The sequence below is a fragment of the Halichoeres trimaculatus genome, unplaced genomic scaffold (genome assembly GCF_033239565.1).
Source record: "Halichoeres trimaculatus isolate MK-OKI-2021-1 unplaced genomic scaffold, fHalTri1.1 fHalTri1_scaffold_16, whole genome shotgun sequence".
In the NCBI taxonomy this organism is placed as follows: Eukaryota; Metazoa; Chordata; class Actinopteri; order Labriformes; family Labridae; genus Halichoeres; species Halichoeres trimaculatus.
In genome coordinates this window covers 7,433,432-7,449,233 of record NW_027437194.1, presented here as the reverse complement: position 1 = coordinate 7,449,233, position 15,802 = coordinate 7,433,432, and the positions used below count along the sequence as shown (strand labels likewise).

The window sequence follows — 15,802 nt, the reverse complement described above, 5'->3', positions numbered from 1 at the left end:
TTAATTCACTAGGCGCTGGATAAATTTCTGTTGTGCATTCATCTTATAAATCTAATCACAACTTTCACACTAAATACTGAACAAAGTTTAAAGAACTTGAAGATAAGATATCAATTAAGTCTTATCTTTCAGAGTGATTGACACGTTTATTGGATTTTGCTCAGATGTTTAATAACTCTGAAGAACTCCTTCTCCTCTTGTGTTTCATATGACTAAAAATAAAGCAGTGCGAACTGCTTAATTTAACAGAGATGTACTTCAGTCAAGACTGAGTCTCATACTGTGCCCATGTCTTTCAAAGCCGTCATTTTTTTTCAGTCAACTCCAGGAGTGCTTTGATCGGAAAAGCCGTCAAAATATTTTTTTTATTGATTTATTTTTATTTTATTTTAGAGATGCTGATATTTGCATCAATTTCTCTACAAAAGACATGACTGTAATCCTAGTTACTTGGAGGAAGTACATTTTTGATTGTTTGAGTTGCGAGAGTCTGAAATACTGTTGTCCAGCAATTCTGCTAACTCAATATATATTGGTGCTGCCAAACCTCTTTTTTTCATTCAGATTAATTGCTAATTTAATTATTAAGACATTAATTTCCATTAGCTAATTTCTTGATCCCATGTTTCATAATCCAGTGTTTTCCATTTCAACAAAGGTTTTGAGTCCAAACAACCCATAACAATTCTTACCAGTATTTAGACTTAGAAATTAAATGAGCGGAGTGAGAGTCATTTAGCAAAAGCTGCCGTGGAACTTATATGTGTTTTAATCCCATAGACTGTATAGTAAAAAGTAGGGATGCACCGATCCAACTTATCCGGTTCTGATACCTATCCCGATATCTGGGCTTTGGGTATTGATCAATACCCGACCAATACCAGTGTGAAATGATAACCTGCATTCCCTACTGTAGAATAAGACTTGTAATGTTTTGGGTAAAAGGCAAAAAATGAGTATATGGAATTACTGGAGTTAATATTTATTTAAACTACAAAGTATTTAAACGTTGACCTACAGAACAGTTCTTCAGAATGAAGACAAGTTCTTTTCAATAGCAAACGTTTACACCCTGTAGACTGGTAATGCAGCAAAAAACTAAGAAAGTACATCCGAGGTAACACTTCAAATCAAGTAGCCAAGAGCACGAGTGAAAACAAGGCATAGAGCTGTTTGCCTGGATCGGCAACATTTATCGTCCTCTTCCCACCGATACGGATCCAGCTTTGAGGAGCACCCGATACCACTGATTGGTAAAAAGCACTGATTGATAAAAAGCAATAGTCTCTGTGATGTCACCAATCTTTTTCTGAAGCTCAGTTTTGAAGCAAGTCGTCAACAGAGGCCATATTGGAAATGAGGTGGGCTTTACGACTCCACACTTGGAGCTATAGGACACCCACTGGTCAATCAGCTGAGCTCTGCCTTTGATTGGGTGAACTTAATTGGGTTCTTAAAATCTTCTAAACTGCTATGGTAGAAAAAAATTAACCCCTGTTCAGTCTGTGCAGTTATCAAAATTAGACATTCAGATGGTAGACATGTTTGTACTAGGCTGTAAACATGTTTCTTTCTGCTGTGAAAAGAGCTCTTTTTTGGCTTGGTGTGTATGTGACTTCTGGTATTTCTGGAGCCAGCCTCAAGTGGTCACTCCACAAACTGCAGATGCACTTAGAGCACTTCCACATTGCCTCATTTTTTTTAGACCAGAGTTTGCCCCTTGTTTAATCCACAAGACTGTTGTGATTCATATATTTCAAAATAGAGCCTATGGTGAAATTAGTGCAAGGCCAGATTGATGCCCGAGTTAGAGCAGCTGTAGCTAGCTTACAAAGTCAGAAATGCAACAATTTAGTCGTCTCTTGGAATCTGTTACATGAAGAGCACAGGAGATAACTCAGGCTTTGTAAAACAGAGCTGTCTTCCATCTATGTGGTCTTACACAAGAAGTGAGTACTGTACAGTCTGGTGATGCTTAACTTTCCATGTCATGTTCATACGAGCTCTTCTGCAAAGAAATGAATGAAGCAACCTTGGTTTTAAAGTGATACTTTGTGAACTGGAGCACCTTGGTTTGTAAAGTTATTTTCAAACACATGAATCACACAAAATGGTGCTTAACTCAGGGTATTGTATTCACAGCTCATTTTTCATTATCATAGAAAAGTAAAGTCATTCTCCCTATTGTATGGCTTACTACTGGGAAATGGATAACAATGGTTTCTGTTGGATAATCACGCTCGTGGAGTTTAGGTGAGGTAAGACTCATAAAACTTCAAGTATTCATCATAAATCTTTTTGCAGTATCGTCTCATTTAAGTGTAGTGATTTCACTGCTGTCTGTAAAGAGTGTGAGGTGGAGAACGTTGGCATATTTCATAATTTTTACATAACATGCTTGAAGTGCCAAAGAGCAAGCCGAGATTGTGAGCCAGAGTTTTCTTTGGCGGTCCTCTGTCTTTGCTAAAGACCTTAGGATTAATTAGGCTGTTGGTTTTCTAAAGCTACTTCAGTTTTAAGTTGGGGAAAATCTTTGAGGAAATAAAAAACAACTTATTGTGGACAAAGTTGATGCAGTTTAATTTGCTCAGCCTTCTGTTGCAATGCAGGATTAAAGGAAATGTTATCATCCAAGAACAGAAAGTGGTCAGTCTCACATTAACACAACTAACGTCTCACTTTTCTAAAGTTCTTAGAAAAGACTCACTTTAAGCTGAGTTGCCAAGTCAGAGTATGTTTATTTGAAGAGTTAAGAGTAGGTAGAAAGTAGTCTGTTCTCAAAGAACAACGTTCTTCTCCCATGTCACTGATATGAGACCTCAGATGTTGATACTTGGCTCATTCTGTAAGGAAGCCCTGTTGTCTCTATTCATGATCTTGGCTCCAACGCTTCATTCCAAAACCCGACTTTGCTCTGTTTCCTGTCCAAGTCTTTCCCCGATCCAACCTGGCTCTGTGTCACATAGCAAGACCAAATCAGAGGTGTACTCTTTACAACCAATTTATTGTGGATTTGAAATCCTGGAGAGGATTATTCCAATACTTTTCTCTAATGGAGCTTTATAGTCAACAGGCTGGATACAGCATTACTGGTTTTAAAATCCCCCATTCATATTTAAAGCCTCCAAGTTAAAGAGGCTTTTTAGCCAAAGAGTGCACTTAATCCCTGTTTTTAAAAGTGTCCTTAAAGTGCTCCGTCTTGTGTAATTCTTCCTCCACTGTATTATGAATTTGAGCAGTTTTATTATCATCCTGCTTTGAGTGCACACCCATGCAGAGCAGCTGCAGCACCAGATGTTTTTGTTTCAGGTTTTGAACTATGTACCACTTCATATTAATATGTTTCACATGACCAGCTCGAATTCTCTGTTTCCCACGACAGGTATCCGCGGCTTTCTTTTAATCAAGTGCTTTAAAATGCAGCTGTGTTTCCCTTTCTGGAAAAGCACATGGCTAACCAAAGACTATTTGTCAGCAACTGAAAAGTTTGCATTTCTTTTTCCCAATCAGAAGTTTTCATAGTTCAAACCGAACATTCAGGTCATGTTTTTGGGAGAGTTTGTCTGTCTGTCTCTTTGTCTGTGCACAACATGAATCAAAAAGTAACCAACAGATCCTAATGAAATTTTCAGGAAATGTTCAAAATGGGATAAGGAAGAAGTGATTAAGTTTTGGAGGTGATCCAGATCACCGTCTGGATCCAGGACTCTTTTAAAGGATCCTTTATCATTGTGAGATAGGGCTGCTTTCACCATATGTGTATATAACTCCACGATAAATGGTCAGATTGCTTTGCAAAAGAAAAGAAGACATGGTCACAATAATTTCTGACAAATGTTGAAGTACGATCCAGAGCCTGGCAATATTCTGGATCTTAGAATGAAATATGTACTGGGTCATCATAATTTTCAACAGTGTCAGGTAACAAATTATTGTACAAACCTGCAACTAACATCAAATTGTAGTAGGCTGTCAGCCGAAAGAGAGTATAACATTAAAGTCGTACTAAAGTGTTAAGCGAGAATCACTAGTTTCACCTTAAAATGTTCAAACTTCTTTCCTTCCCTCAGTATATTACCGTGAAGTGGACCTGATTCTGGATGTTTACATGTGTTAAGTGCTGAACATCATACTCTGAAAGAAGCTGAGCAAACAATAATTCAAGTCAACAGCTGCGCATGCGTCGACCTTGATTGGGGGATCTGGGTTACAGAACAAATTGTTTGTAAGAGAAAAACAAGAGTTCGTGGGTGGCAGCACAAGTCCTTCCTTCTGTTGTGTCCTTGGGTGTTTGTACATGTTTACATCCTCTGTGTGCCGATTCAAGATGTGCAAGGCAGGAGGAGGCTAATAGGAGACACTGTGCTCCTGTGGAGATGGAAGCGTGGGCGTGTGGAGTCAATTTAGTGGGCTAACAGGAAACGTGTGCTGGGACCTTCTACTAGAGCTCAGGCAGGCAGGCTGTGGGGCACAGGTCACTACGCCGTGCCTCACCTCACTTTTAGCCTCCAAGCGCCTTTGGTCTACTCGTGATGCTTTCGATTTCCCCCTGCAGAAAATGCATCTCCATACTGTGAAGCCAAGCTGTATTTTAACATCAGTTGCTTGAGGTAATCCTCTTTGATCACTCTTAAATGTCAGCATGATCAAGGAAAAATGGAGGCCGTGAACTAAGGCCAGAACCCCATCCAATTGCAACCATTAATCAGGGCTAAAAATAGCAGTTTTGACGTGAGTTTGAAGGCATATAACTCTGGGTGAATCCCACAAAATATTAGCTGCACTCACTCCTGCGATCCATTAAAAAAGTTTTATCTCTGGCATTTTAGGGGTGATGTTTCACAAGCAGAGAAAGGGCCAGTGTGCACTTTGCCAAAGGCTGCTGGCGTGGGCAGATAGTCCGTCATGTGAACGGCTACTGTAAAGATCAGCAGAGGGATAGTAGATTTTTAAATGCTTCCTTGTGTCCCTTCCAGTGTGAAAGGCGTCTCTTTTACTCTCTTTTTCTGAGCCCAATCACACAAATTTGATTAGAGGTTTGCCCAAGGAGCTGCTCTGGCTGCTGGGCTGTAGTGAGGCCCTTGTTCCCATATTTGCCCTGGAGGAAGGTTCTGATGTGCTCAAGCCGTCTGTGAACCGACCCCTTCTTTTCTTCCACCCTAACCTCATTTAGCAAACTCTTCCAGTTTCTTTCCCACTTTACCCCACCTCCCTGCATGCCTGCAACAGCTCATCTGTTGCCTACCTTTGGCTTCATCTTGTCATAGCAAGTGAGACAAATAGCTGTTGTAAATTATAGGAAGCCGCTGCTGTGGTGTCATATAAGCTTAACCCAGGACTGTGTAGTGTTTTAAAAAAAAAGGTTGGAGAAGAAGCAGTGCATCTTTGTGGAGAAGACCAACCGGAAAGGAGCCAAAACACATCCATCCATCATTTAGTATCAAATAAACCCACAAAACTTTCATCATAAATTTGACAGCTGTTTTGAATACAGGTGGACTTGAAGTCTGGAAGTAATAGAGCTTGATTCTGGCATTTATGTATTTATTTTTTTGTCGGGGGGAAGAAATCGAACCAAGATGAAAGATTACCACCTCAACCAATCCAGTGGCTTATGACGATGGTGGTGGGGCTGGTTGTTCACACCAGAAATTACAACTGAGTTGGAAGGAAGCGTGTAGGCGGGGCATTGCAGTGGCAGATTTTTTTTTTTTTTTTCTGCCACAACCACAACCACACTTTCAGCTAGTTGTCTCCAGACACGTGTTCTCTTCATGAAGTGACAGACTTCTGCTTGGCTGTGTGCACTTATAACTCTGGTGTCAAAATGAGCAGTGTAAGCAGAAGTTGACAGCACTTTTTTTTTTTTTACCACCGTTAGGTGAGATACGTGCCACTTTTCAAGCTGTTTAGCCTGTTTGTTCTGTAAATTAGTTAAGACTTGATATTTACTGAAAATAAATCAACCTTTTATCTTTTAGAAATAATTAAAGATTTGCACTACAAAATATCCAAGATGCAAATTTCTGTCATACTACAGGCTTCTGCATTGATAACATGTTTGTGCGTAGCAAGTTCATCCTAGTTTCTTCTTCCTTTCTTACAGATGCCTCTCAGCTTTTAATGCCACACCACAGCAACTGCCACTTTCATTATCCCGAGGTTGTGTGAAAGTGCAGACTCAATTTCAGACAGAGTAGGCAGGCATGTGTTTTTGAAAGAGCCGTTACAGAAAGGTGCTCTTGTTCATTTCAAAAGCGCCTCAGTTTGGGTCTCGCAAAACACTGTGGCTTAATAAGTCATTCAATAAAGCTGTCCAGTTAAGTTTTTATTGCCGGTCCAGACCTCAACAGCGGTAGGTTTGTGACTCATGACTTGAAAAACACAAATTACAGATTTTAGTCACTGTTGTTTTTTCCCATAAGTGAGGACTACACTTACCATCAACCAGTTTGCCGTTACGTCGAGTTTAGCTGCAAGTGATTTGGATTTGTTGTGGCTGAACCTGAGGACTATGTCTTCCAGCCAAGGTCCTTGTGGATATCTGTTCCTGCAGGTTTTGTTTTAACTTTCATTAGGACTAAAAGTGGCCCTCAAGTGGCTGATGTTTATCATCAGTCAAGGCAGGACAAATTAAGAGACTGTTTCTTCTAATAAAAAGCAGGCTAGGAATCAGTGTATCTTAAGTGAAGTTACTAGTTCATTGAAAGAAAATCTTTTCATTAGGTATTGGACAAGAAAGATTCAGCAGAACAGGCAAAAAAATTGGTAGTGATGTTTGATACCAGTACAATACTCCCTCCTGAATACTCACCAATACCAAGTACCGATACTACTAGTACTTTTGATTTATAAAATTTCAATCCACAGTGACATGTTATTTTGAACAAAGACAGCACAGTCTAACAACTGTCAGAGTGTTTTTTTTTTTTAAACAAACTGAAGTGCAAAACAAAACAGTTTAACTGTTAACCCTCCCTGGTTCATTCATGCTGTCTGGGCAGGACCTGAAACATATTTGCAGTGGTGTAAAACCATAGCAAGTTGCAGCAACTACTGGTTAGGAGGACTTGCTCAACGTAAGATTTATTAGCCTTGGGTATCGGCTGCTGGAATCGGCAGCCCTCTCCGGTGCGATACCTATAAAAAAGGCTGGCCCGTTACAGATACCAGTACCAGAACTAAAAAAATCAAAAATCAATATGCTGGGATTTTTTGTTTGACAATATCAAAATCAGAATTCTTTGTCAAAAAATGGTTTGTTTGTTTTTGTCAAATTCAAATTCCTCATGTCAGTCTTTGTTTTTTAAACTGGATCAGAAAAAAGTTACCACTTTTCTCCAGCAGGGGTTGAAATGTTTCTCTCTGACTCATGTGATGTGCATTTTATGGGAAAATATGGCTCCTGATAAAGTCTGTTGACATTACCGCCATCATGTAACTTTTTCACATGGTCTGGTGAAAAAAAGCAGACCAAAAATTGCAAAAATGGTAAATATTGAAGATTGCAGTGTAAATCAAATTGGCACCCCAAAAATTGTGATAGAATTGAATTGTGAGAATAGCATATCGCCCCAGCCCTACCAGTTACGTGAATACCAAATTCTGAATAAATTTCACAAGTGTTGTCTTTATTAAAACACTAAACTTGCAAATAGACCTTGTAGATGCAGAGATAGACTCTTTTTAATTTGGTATATCATTTTCTATCAGAGACTCAAAACAGCAGCCAGGGCTTCAAGGGTTAAATTAAAACAAGTCCTCTTCAAGGCCACCATCTTTCACCGCCATAATTTTACATTAGCACTCATTAAGATGGTGAAACAGAAGAAAGTGGTAATTGTGTGAAAAAAAAATAGTGTTTAAGAACATTTCAGTGAAAAATTGGACGCTGAGCTCACATTCTGGATGTCCTGTTCCCAATGGCCTTTCGGGTGTCTTGTCTGACCACCCATGGATCCACATGATCACAGCGATCTAACCTAGTGTTCGAGAAGCTCAGTGAAGACATGTCATTAATCCAGATACACTGAAGAAACCATCAATGTGTGTACATCATAGCTCCCTTCTGTCAGCTGGAACAGTTTGATCAGCATCTCAGCATCACCTCCAGTAATGTTTGTGAGGTTTGCTTTGTTGTTGTGATAGATCTGCTCAGGCTTTGTTCTAGTTGATATGAATAAGAGCTTAGAGGCATGTTTTAAACTGCCATTTTTCTTCAAAATAGAAATTATCCCGAGGGGAAGGGCAGGCAGTTTGCTGATGGAGCAGATATGAGGATGAAGAGAAGTTTGATTATCAGCTGATGGGTGCTGAAGCTCACAGAAATAAAGGAAATGTCTTGAACTTAATGGCTTTCTGAGAAGTAGTTGTTGGTGTAATGAGACTGGGCTGCATGGGATAAGCTGTGTGATGAAAAGCATTCATCAGATCATCATTGAGGGTTGTACTTAATGCCTTTCATTTGAAAGTAAAATGGCGCAAATACAAAACAAACTGTGTTTGGTGCACTGGCAGCAACCTCTGCAGTCATGGTAATAAAAAAAAGAAATATAGCTATTATATACTGAGAAGAATGGGAGATTATTTTCCAGGAACAGACAGCTGAACGCTTCAGATGAACTATTTATTGGAGATGGGGGAAAAATCATTGTATTGTAGTTTCAGGATTTTTTGTTTGACAAATTTAAATCATATTTTTTTGTTTAAAAGTTATTTTTTCTTCCAAATTTAGGTCCTTTATTTTATTTTTTTTATTAGCTGGGTTGGAAAAAAGTTGAGATGTCAGATCCTCTGAAAAATTAAAAAAAACTCTCTGAATCTCATGTGATATGCATTTTTGGGGAAAATATGGTACCTGATATCGTCTGCAGACATTATCATCCAAATTTTTCACATGGTCTGGTGTTAAAAAAGCAAACCCAAAATCGTAAAAATAAGAGTTATTAAAGAATTGCAATCGAATTAGCACCCCAAAAATGGTGAAAGAATTGAATTGGGAGAAAAGCACATTTTCCCAACCACGGACTATAAAAAAAAATTGGGTGTCATCTTGCTTGGCTCGAAGTGAGGTTGCCACAAAAACTACTCCCCCTGGTGGCTGGCTGCAGGACAGGTCAAAAAATCCATCTCCCCATTCGTAGAAATGTTTCTCACGTCCGATTGTTGTGGTGATTTGAAGCTATTATTTGGCTGCCTTGTATTCAGGTCCTCTTTTTTCTGAAAAATTTCATTTTCATTATTTTTAGAGGTTAAAAACAATGCTTCCAGTCACGTTTAACGCTGATTGACAGCTGACTTTCTTATGTATTTTTTGAGGGAGATTGTAAAATATGACAGGAGGGAGAGCCAAGAAGAGATTCGATTTTTGAAAAAAAAAAAATATAAATACTTTTTTCCCCTGGCTCCACTCACACCCCCTCTGAGTCCCTCATAGTCTCTGGCTGCACAACGGCTGCCAATGGCGGCGCCTGTGATGGAGTATTTTGGCTTCAAAACTGTACAATGGCGATGCAACGCTGTCAACTCTATATACAGTTAATGGTCTCAACCCTAGTATTTATACTTAGTTTTGACATGTAGTAAGTATAAATAGGTTAAAAAACAAAAAACTGTGGTTAAGTCAGAAACCCACTGAACTACATCTCCCTGGGACGTGTAGGCTTTCATGGAGAACACTCTCAAGGTCGTTTCAAGGGAAACCTATATGTGTGTGGCAGGGTGCTTGCATAACAAAGTCCCTCTCACACAGGTCTTCGTTTCCTCGTGTAGAGATTTGCAGTATGTGCTCCTGAAGGTGAATGGCATTCACGACAGTAACCGTGGCGATTGATGGCCCTTCCTTCTGTATCCTCTACCAGGACTGTTCCCCCAAGAGTCCCACATGGGAAAGGCTCCTTTTTTTTGTTGCTGATTTTATTGCACCTGGGAGATGCATTAAGGGCCCAATGAACTTTGACCTTGGGCTTGATCACCCAGGCAACGAGGGACACGGAACAATCGTTACGCTTTAAAGGGCGCTTTGCTGCGATCCCTGAAACTCTCATAAATGCTTGAATGTATTTCATTCAAAAGACTTGGGTTTGTGGCTTCTTGTAAAGTCTGGGAGCTTTTTCACTGATGTATCCATGATAAATGAGAATCAGCCGTTAATGAAAATACTTAAGCTCCGTGCTCCTATCAGTGAGTTTGGTCATAATGTCAAATTTACACACCTTTGTTTCATTAGAGCCTTGTCATTAGGCCTCTCTTTTATTAGCCTTATATCAATAAAAAGCCTTCTTTCATTAGTGGACCGTCTCAAAGGTTTGCCTTCATTAGCACAGGGTTGTAAATGCTGGATGTGGTTTCATTAGCAGCCTATCTTTAATGAGGAAACCCCCAGTGTGTTTACATCACTCTGATCCACTAGTTGGGGGAACATTTGAGCCCCCCTTCCTGCAAAGATTGGATCATACAGTTATTGAAGCCAATGAGATCCTCGGTGCTCAGAAGTGAAGTGCAAGATCAAACATCCCCGCAATCAAGGTCCTGCTAAAGTATTGGGGCCAAGACGTATTGATGAAGTATGATAGAAGAGTTTTAATGACAAGACATGCACCAACCTTATCCGTCATGACAGCTCCTGAACCTGCTCGTACACGTCCGGGCTGCAGCCGCACTTTCATCATTTACATCAAGGCATGAAAAGTAAAGGCCTTCACTCAAAGTGATTTGAGATGCCAAAGATAAAAGACGTGCCTGCCCTTAACTCCAAAGTTTATGGCATGTTTGAGCCAGTTTTATTGATTTGTTTGTTTTTGTGACTCTTCTCTGGAGTTTTGTCTGATTCATTGACTGACTTTTGTTATCAAACCGTAACTCTTTTTTTGATCGGGACGTGTTCAACTTTTCCATTTTCCGTCTCTATCTTTAAGCTTTAGGTGAAATTCCAAGTGTTTGAGCTCCAGACTTTTGCATTACTCCGTCCTGTGGGAACGATGTTCTATAGTGTTTGGCTCGCAGTATTTGGCAGCTTCTGTCTCTTTAGTTTACTCTTGATTTAGGAAAAGTACAACTTGACTCGAAGCTGGGGTTCATATGTTCCAACCTTAATGCTCAGTGACATAGCTCAAAGCTCTATACCATGTGTCATTGTTTGCCCTTCAACCTCTCTGTATAATCAGGAATGTGCTGGATTGTGTTGGACGGCAGGACCTTTTCTTTTCACTTCAAAATTTAACAAGATTCTTCCAACATTTCTTCCAAAAAGGCATGCACTTTATTCATCCAGCCAAGAAACACACACTTACTGACGATAAAAAAACAACTCCTGCACTGAGATCCTCAAGTGGGACATAAATTTTGATAATATAGTTCACAATTAGACCAGAAAAACAGGATAATTTGCATTCACTCTTGGTATTCCGCAATACATGACGAAATGGAAAATTCTGTGACATAAGTTGATGGCACAGCGAGAAGCTCTTAACTCATTTTGCAATAGCACCATGCTTACACTGATGGATTTCCATAAACTAACACGGTAAATGAGATTACGAATGACAATACATTTTTTTTTCTCTTAACTGATTTTTAGTCCTGCAAAAGAGGTCGGTATTTGGCACTCAGCTGGAATTTGCTGTGTTAGGAACTCTGTTGCTAAAGTTTGATAATGAGACAAAGGACGGGGGTGTGGACTACAAGATAATCAGGCTGATTTTGGGCCTGATTCTTGCCCTCTGACAAAAGTCAGTGCAGGGCCCAATTATCGGATGGTTCAACAGATTATCTTGCCAGATTATCCTGTGGTGTGAGGTGTGTTAAGAGTGAATTTTCTTCCCCCAATCTGTGCTAAAGAATTAGTGGCTAAAACATGCACTTTGTCTGGTGGAACGAAGCGATAGCCAATGGGACTGTAAGCTAATCTGAGGAAAAAGCTTAATAAGCACAGACATGGCATTGATTGTGAATGTGAAGTAGAAAAAAACAATAGAAAAACACAACTTTTACATTTGTGACAACAAGATTTGGTCGACAAGAAGAGAAAAAGTGCAACCAGAGTAGATGTAGTATGGAAGCTAAGCAGCTAGCAACAGTTAGCTCTCATAATTCACCATGTTCGTTTACCCTGAAGTAGGGATGCACCAATCCAACTTTTCTGGTCCAGATACTGATAGCTATACCTGGGCTTTGACCGATCCTGATCCGGTACAATTGTTAAAACTATAAGTGTTTACATTTTTAACAGCAGTTTGATGAAAAAAAGTACTTCAGAATGTACAGAAATGACTTTTTGATTGTAAGATTTTATACCTTGTAGACTAAATCATAGTTAAGCCTTAGTGTCAAGTTTGGACTAGAGCCCGACCGATATGAGATTTTTGGGGCCGATGTCGATACTGATGCGGGGGGCAAAAAGAAGCCGATATCTGATATATCGACTGATATTCAATATATGGGCTGATATATGTAATTAATTCATTGACATACACAGGATAAATACTGTATATGAACACAAACTATGACTAGCTATTAAAAAGCTCCATCTTCCATTTAATGTATGTGACTAAACTAGATTTTAAGTAACAATGTCGCTGCTTTCAAAGCATGCAATCGGCCCATCCGATTAATCGATCGGGCTCTAGTTTGGACCCCTCCTTTCCCACCGATAACTGATCCAGCTTCTAGGGTCTGGATCATCACCGATACCTGATACTGGGATTGGTTCCTTGCATCCCTAGTTTTGACTCTGGTTGCTTGCATAAAGTGTGTGTATGGTATTTGTTTCCTGTATTCTTGCACTTCTAACAAGATATGCAAGTTAACAAGCATTTGTCTTTCAATATATATTTTTAACTTTGCACCAAAATTAATGAGACAAAAAAAAAAAAAGTCTTTGCAACGTCTTTTTTGTTTATTCCAGATGGTTATTTAGTACAATGGAAGGTTTAATCTGTAAATTATATCTGTTTTGTTATCCAAATCATTGTGCCTTGTGGTGTATTTGTAAAATTCTTGCTCGTTGTTCTGGATCAAGATAACTTAATATCTGTTTGAAAGACATCATATTAAATGATTTCATCATCTTAATCTTCCACTCAGAGATGAATTGCTTGTTTTGGGAGGATGAAAGACTGACTCTGCAGTTCGGTAATTACACTGTAATGATCTCAACTGATTGATTGCTCTGGAAGCAAAATGGGAAGCGTGTATTTGAACTGTACTGTGGGCTAGACTGATCTTGCTAAACTGACATCAGTTGTATGACTTGTTGACAGTCCAGACAGTCCTGACTCCAGTCCAGTCATCTCTTGAGCATGTCTTTACTTTTAGTTATACCCATAAATGCAGATCCAAACAGGTGAAGCTTTTGTTTTCACTGACATTTTAAAACCTCTGATAAGAATCATGACATTAAGGTATGGCTGAGCAAACAGTTGGATGGTTTGCATGAGGGGAAACTTGTATTTCTAGTTCATCAGCAACTGAAAATGTCCCCTTTTTTATGTTTCAACGAGATCAGTCCATCTGTCTGTTTTTTTTTCTTCTTCTGGTTCAGACTTGCGTAGCCATGCCCAGTCCATAACAGTAATCAAAGATTTAAAAATGCATCAGATTTTCGTCCTCTCACATCCCTATAGCTGCACCCGCAGATACATGCACGCACTCACACATGCAAGCAGAAAGTATCAGCATCCCAGACAGCTTATCATGGGGAACTAATTCAATATCCCTCCGCCTGTTTTAAATGTCATTTTCTGAGCTCATCCGGAGTGACATGTTTTTCATGGTGACAATAAAGGGGCTTTATTGGGCTCAGAACACAGTGAGGAGAGGGGAGGGGGGGGTCCTGTGGCTGCTCTTCTTGATGTTTTTCGGAAATCTAAAGGTCCTCATGAGGAATGAATAAGGTTTGGATTTGCGATGATCTGCCGATGCCAATGTGATCCGCATGAGCAGAGAATTGTCCTTTAAGCAGAGAGAAGTAAAGTTCACACAAAAGTTTCTACTTTAAAGCCACGGTGTCAGTTATGAAATGAAATGTCACTCATATGATTGTGGAAGTTTTCAGTTTTAGGAAATTATTTGTGTCCATGTTAGTTTGGGTCAGAGTTTTGTATATATTGAGATTTTTTTTGTTTTATTTGTTCTACAATTGGTTAAAACTTCCTCTTTTAATAGGTTATTTTTTAATATTTCTCCTATATGTAGATACCAGAGATCTTTATCTGATGATATATGTCGTTATTAATATTTTTATCTAGTGTAGCGCTCCTCATAGCGGGATAATTCAGGGACAGTAGGACACTGGTCCAAGGAGGGGGGCTACTTAGTTGCTTCATTGTGCTGGATAATGACTTCCCTATTGAAAGTGCCCTCCTTGACCCCAGAGACAGACAGTAAGGCGGCCACGTCCTGTGCCTCAAGGCACTTTGGTCCAGTCTGGCATTTTGCTTGTATGGAACTGGCAACATCGATTCACTTTTCGACCACTTTTTGTCTTCCTCCAGGCCAGCCATATGCAGGATTTTTTGCAGACTCTGTCTTCTTTCTGGGGCCCTTGCCCTTGGGTGTGGGCACGGAGCTGACGCGAGCAGTGAGCCGGGGAGGTGGCACCAGCGAGGAGGTTAGGTTGAGGGCCTCGTGTCTGCAGAGCTAAATGTGAGAGGTTAGCGAGGTCTCACGGTGGCACGGTGCTGGCAGGGATCGTTAGATTTCTTACCCCATTTGCTCAACGAGCTTGAAACAAAAGCCCTGAAGGCAAATTCAAAATTTTGGCATTTGCCTTTTTCAGCTTGAGTTGGCCTTTGTTTTACTGCCACTGTTTTCTGCCTAGAAAGAGTTCTGTTTACATCTTGTTCATCTTTTTATTTATGTCTTGTGTTACAGGGTTCCTGAAGCCCCAGTGCTCGTTGGCTCCTCCAATGCAGCGAGGTCGCTCAGGAGATGCCTGTTCCTGTTTCAGCGGCATGTGCCCCCTTCATCAGCGCCGCCTGTCCTCAGGTAAAACCGTGCGAATAACAAACAAACCCGTTCTTTTAAGCTCCTTTTTTTCCAAGAACAAAGGGGGGAAACTTGCTGTCATGGCCAAATATTAACAAACTAGTGAGAAAACCATTTTATATTTGAAGTATTGAAAGTGCAACTCATGAACACTCACAGCTGTTGAGCGTGATCTCCAAATCACCCAAAATAACATCTCAGCTGATTTCCCTCAATCTGTTTTTAGACTTCAAAGGCACATCGTATTTAACATTTTCAGAGACACTATGTGTGTTTTTATTCGTTTTGATTCAATTTGGTTCACTTATTCCTTCCCAGACAGCTTCTTTGATCATTAATTGTCGGGGTTGTTTCAACACTCAAATCAAATCATCTCAACTCACAGTTAAAGTCTGGGTTGATGGTAGTTTTTATGCACGATGAGGTTTTTTTTGCATGTGAAGCTCAGGGATGAGGACCTGCAAGGTGACCCCCACCCCGAAAGACACCAAAAAAAGGAAATCAAGAAAGAAAAACTCTAAAATTTGTACATATTTAGCTGTGAAGTGGTATGTGGCAGCACAGTGCATGCTGGTACAATTATCACTCCATCCCCACAGGCTCATTCTCTTTGTGGTGTCAGTGCTTCGACCAGATGAGCTGCTTGTCATGTGATGAAGCATGACTTGTTGAGCGAGTCATAGTCACACACACGCACACACACATAAACAGCTCTCAGAGAGTAGCTGTTTGATTTTCAAACTAGTGATTTCTAGAAGAGGAAGTACTCACATTCAGGCTTTTTCTGATAGTTACAGTTGGACTTGAATTTAATATT

The 15,802-nt window shown here is 39.9% G+C and overlaps 1 protein-coding gene across 2 annotated transcripts in view; it reads left to right on the top strand.

Moving 5' to 3' along the window:
* Window positions 1-15,802, top strand: part of rxraa (retinoid X receptor, alpha a) — a 263,628-nt gene that overhangs the window by 142,158 nt on the left and 105,668 nt on the right. For both annotated transcript variants that reach the window (XM_074690115.1, XM_074690116.1), the window contains exon 4: window positions 14,872-14,985. In XM_074690115.1, coding sequence (XP_074546216.1) covers window positions 14,872-14,985 — 114 coding nt within the window. The remainder of the gene's footprint in view (window positions 1-14,871; window positions 14,986-15,802) is intronic.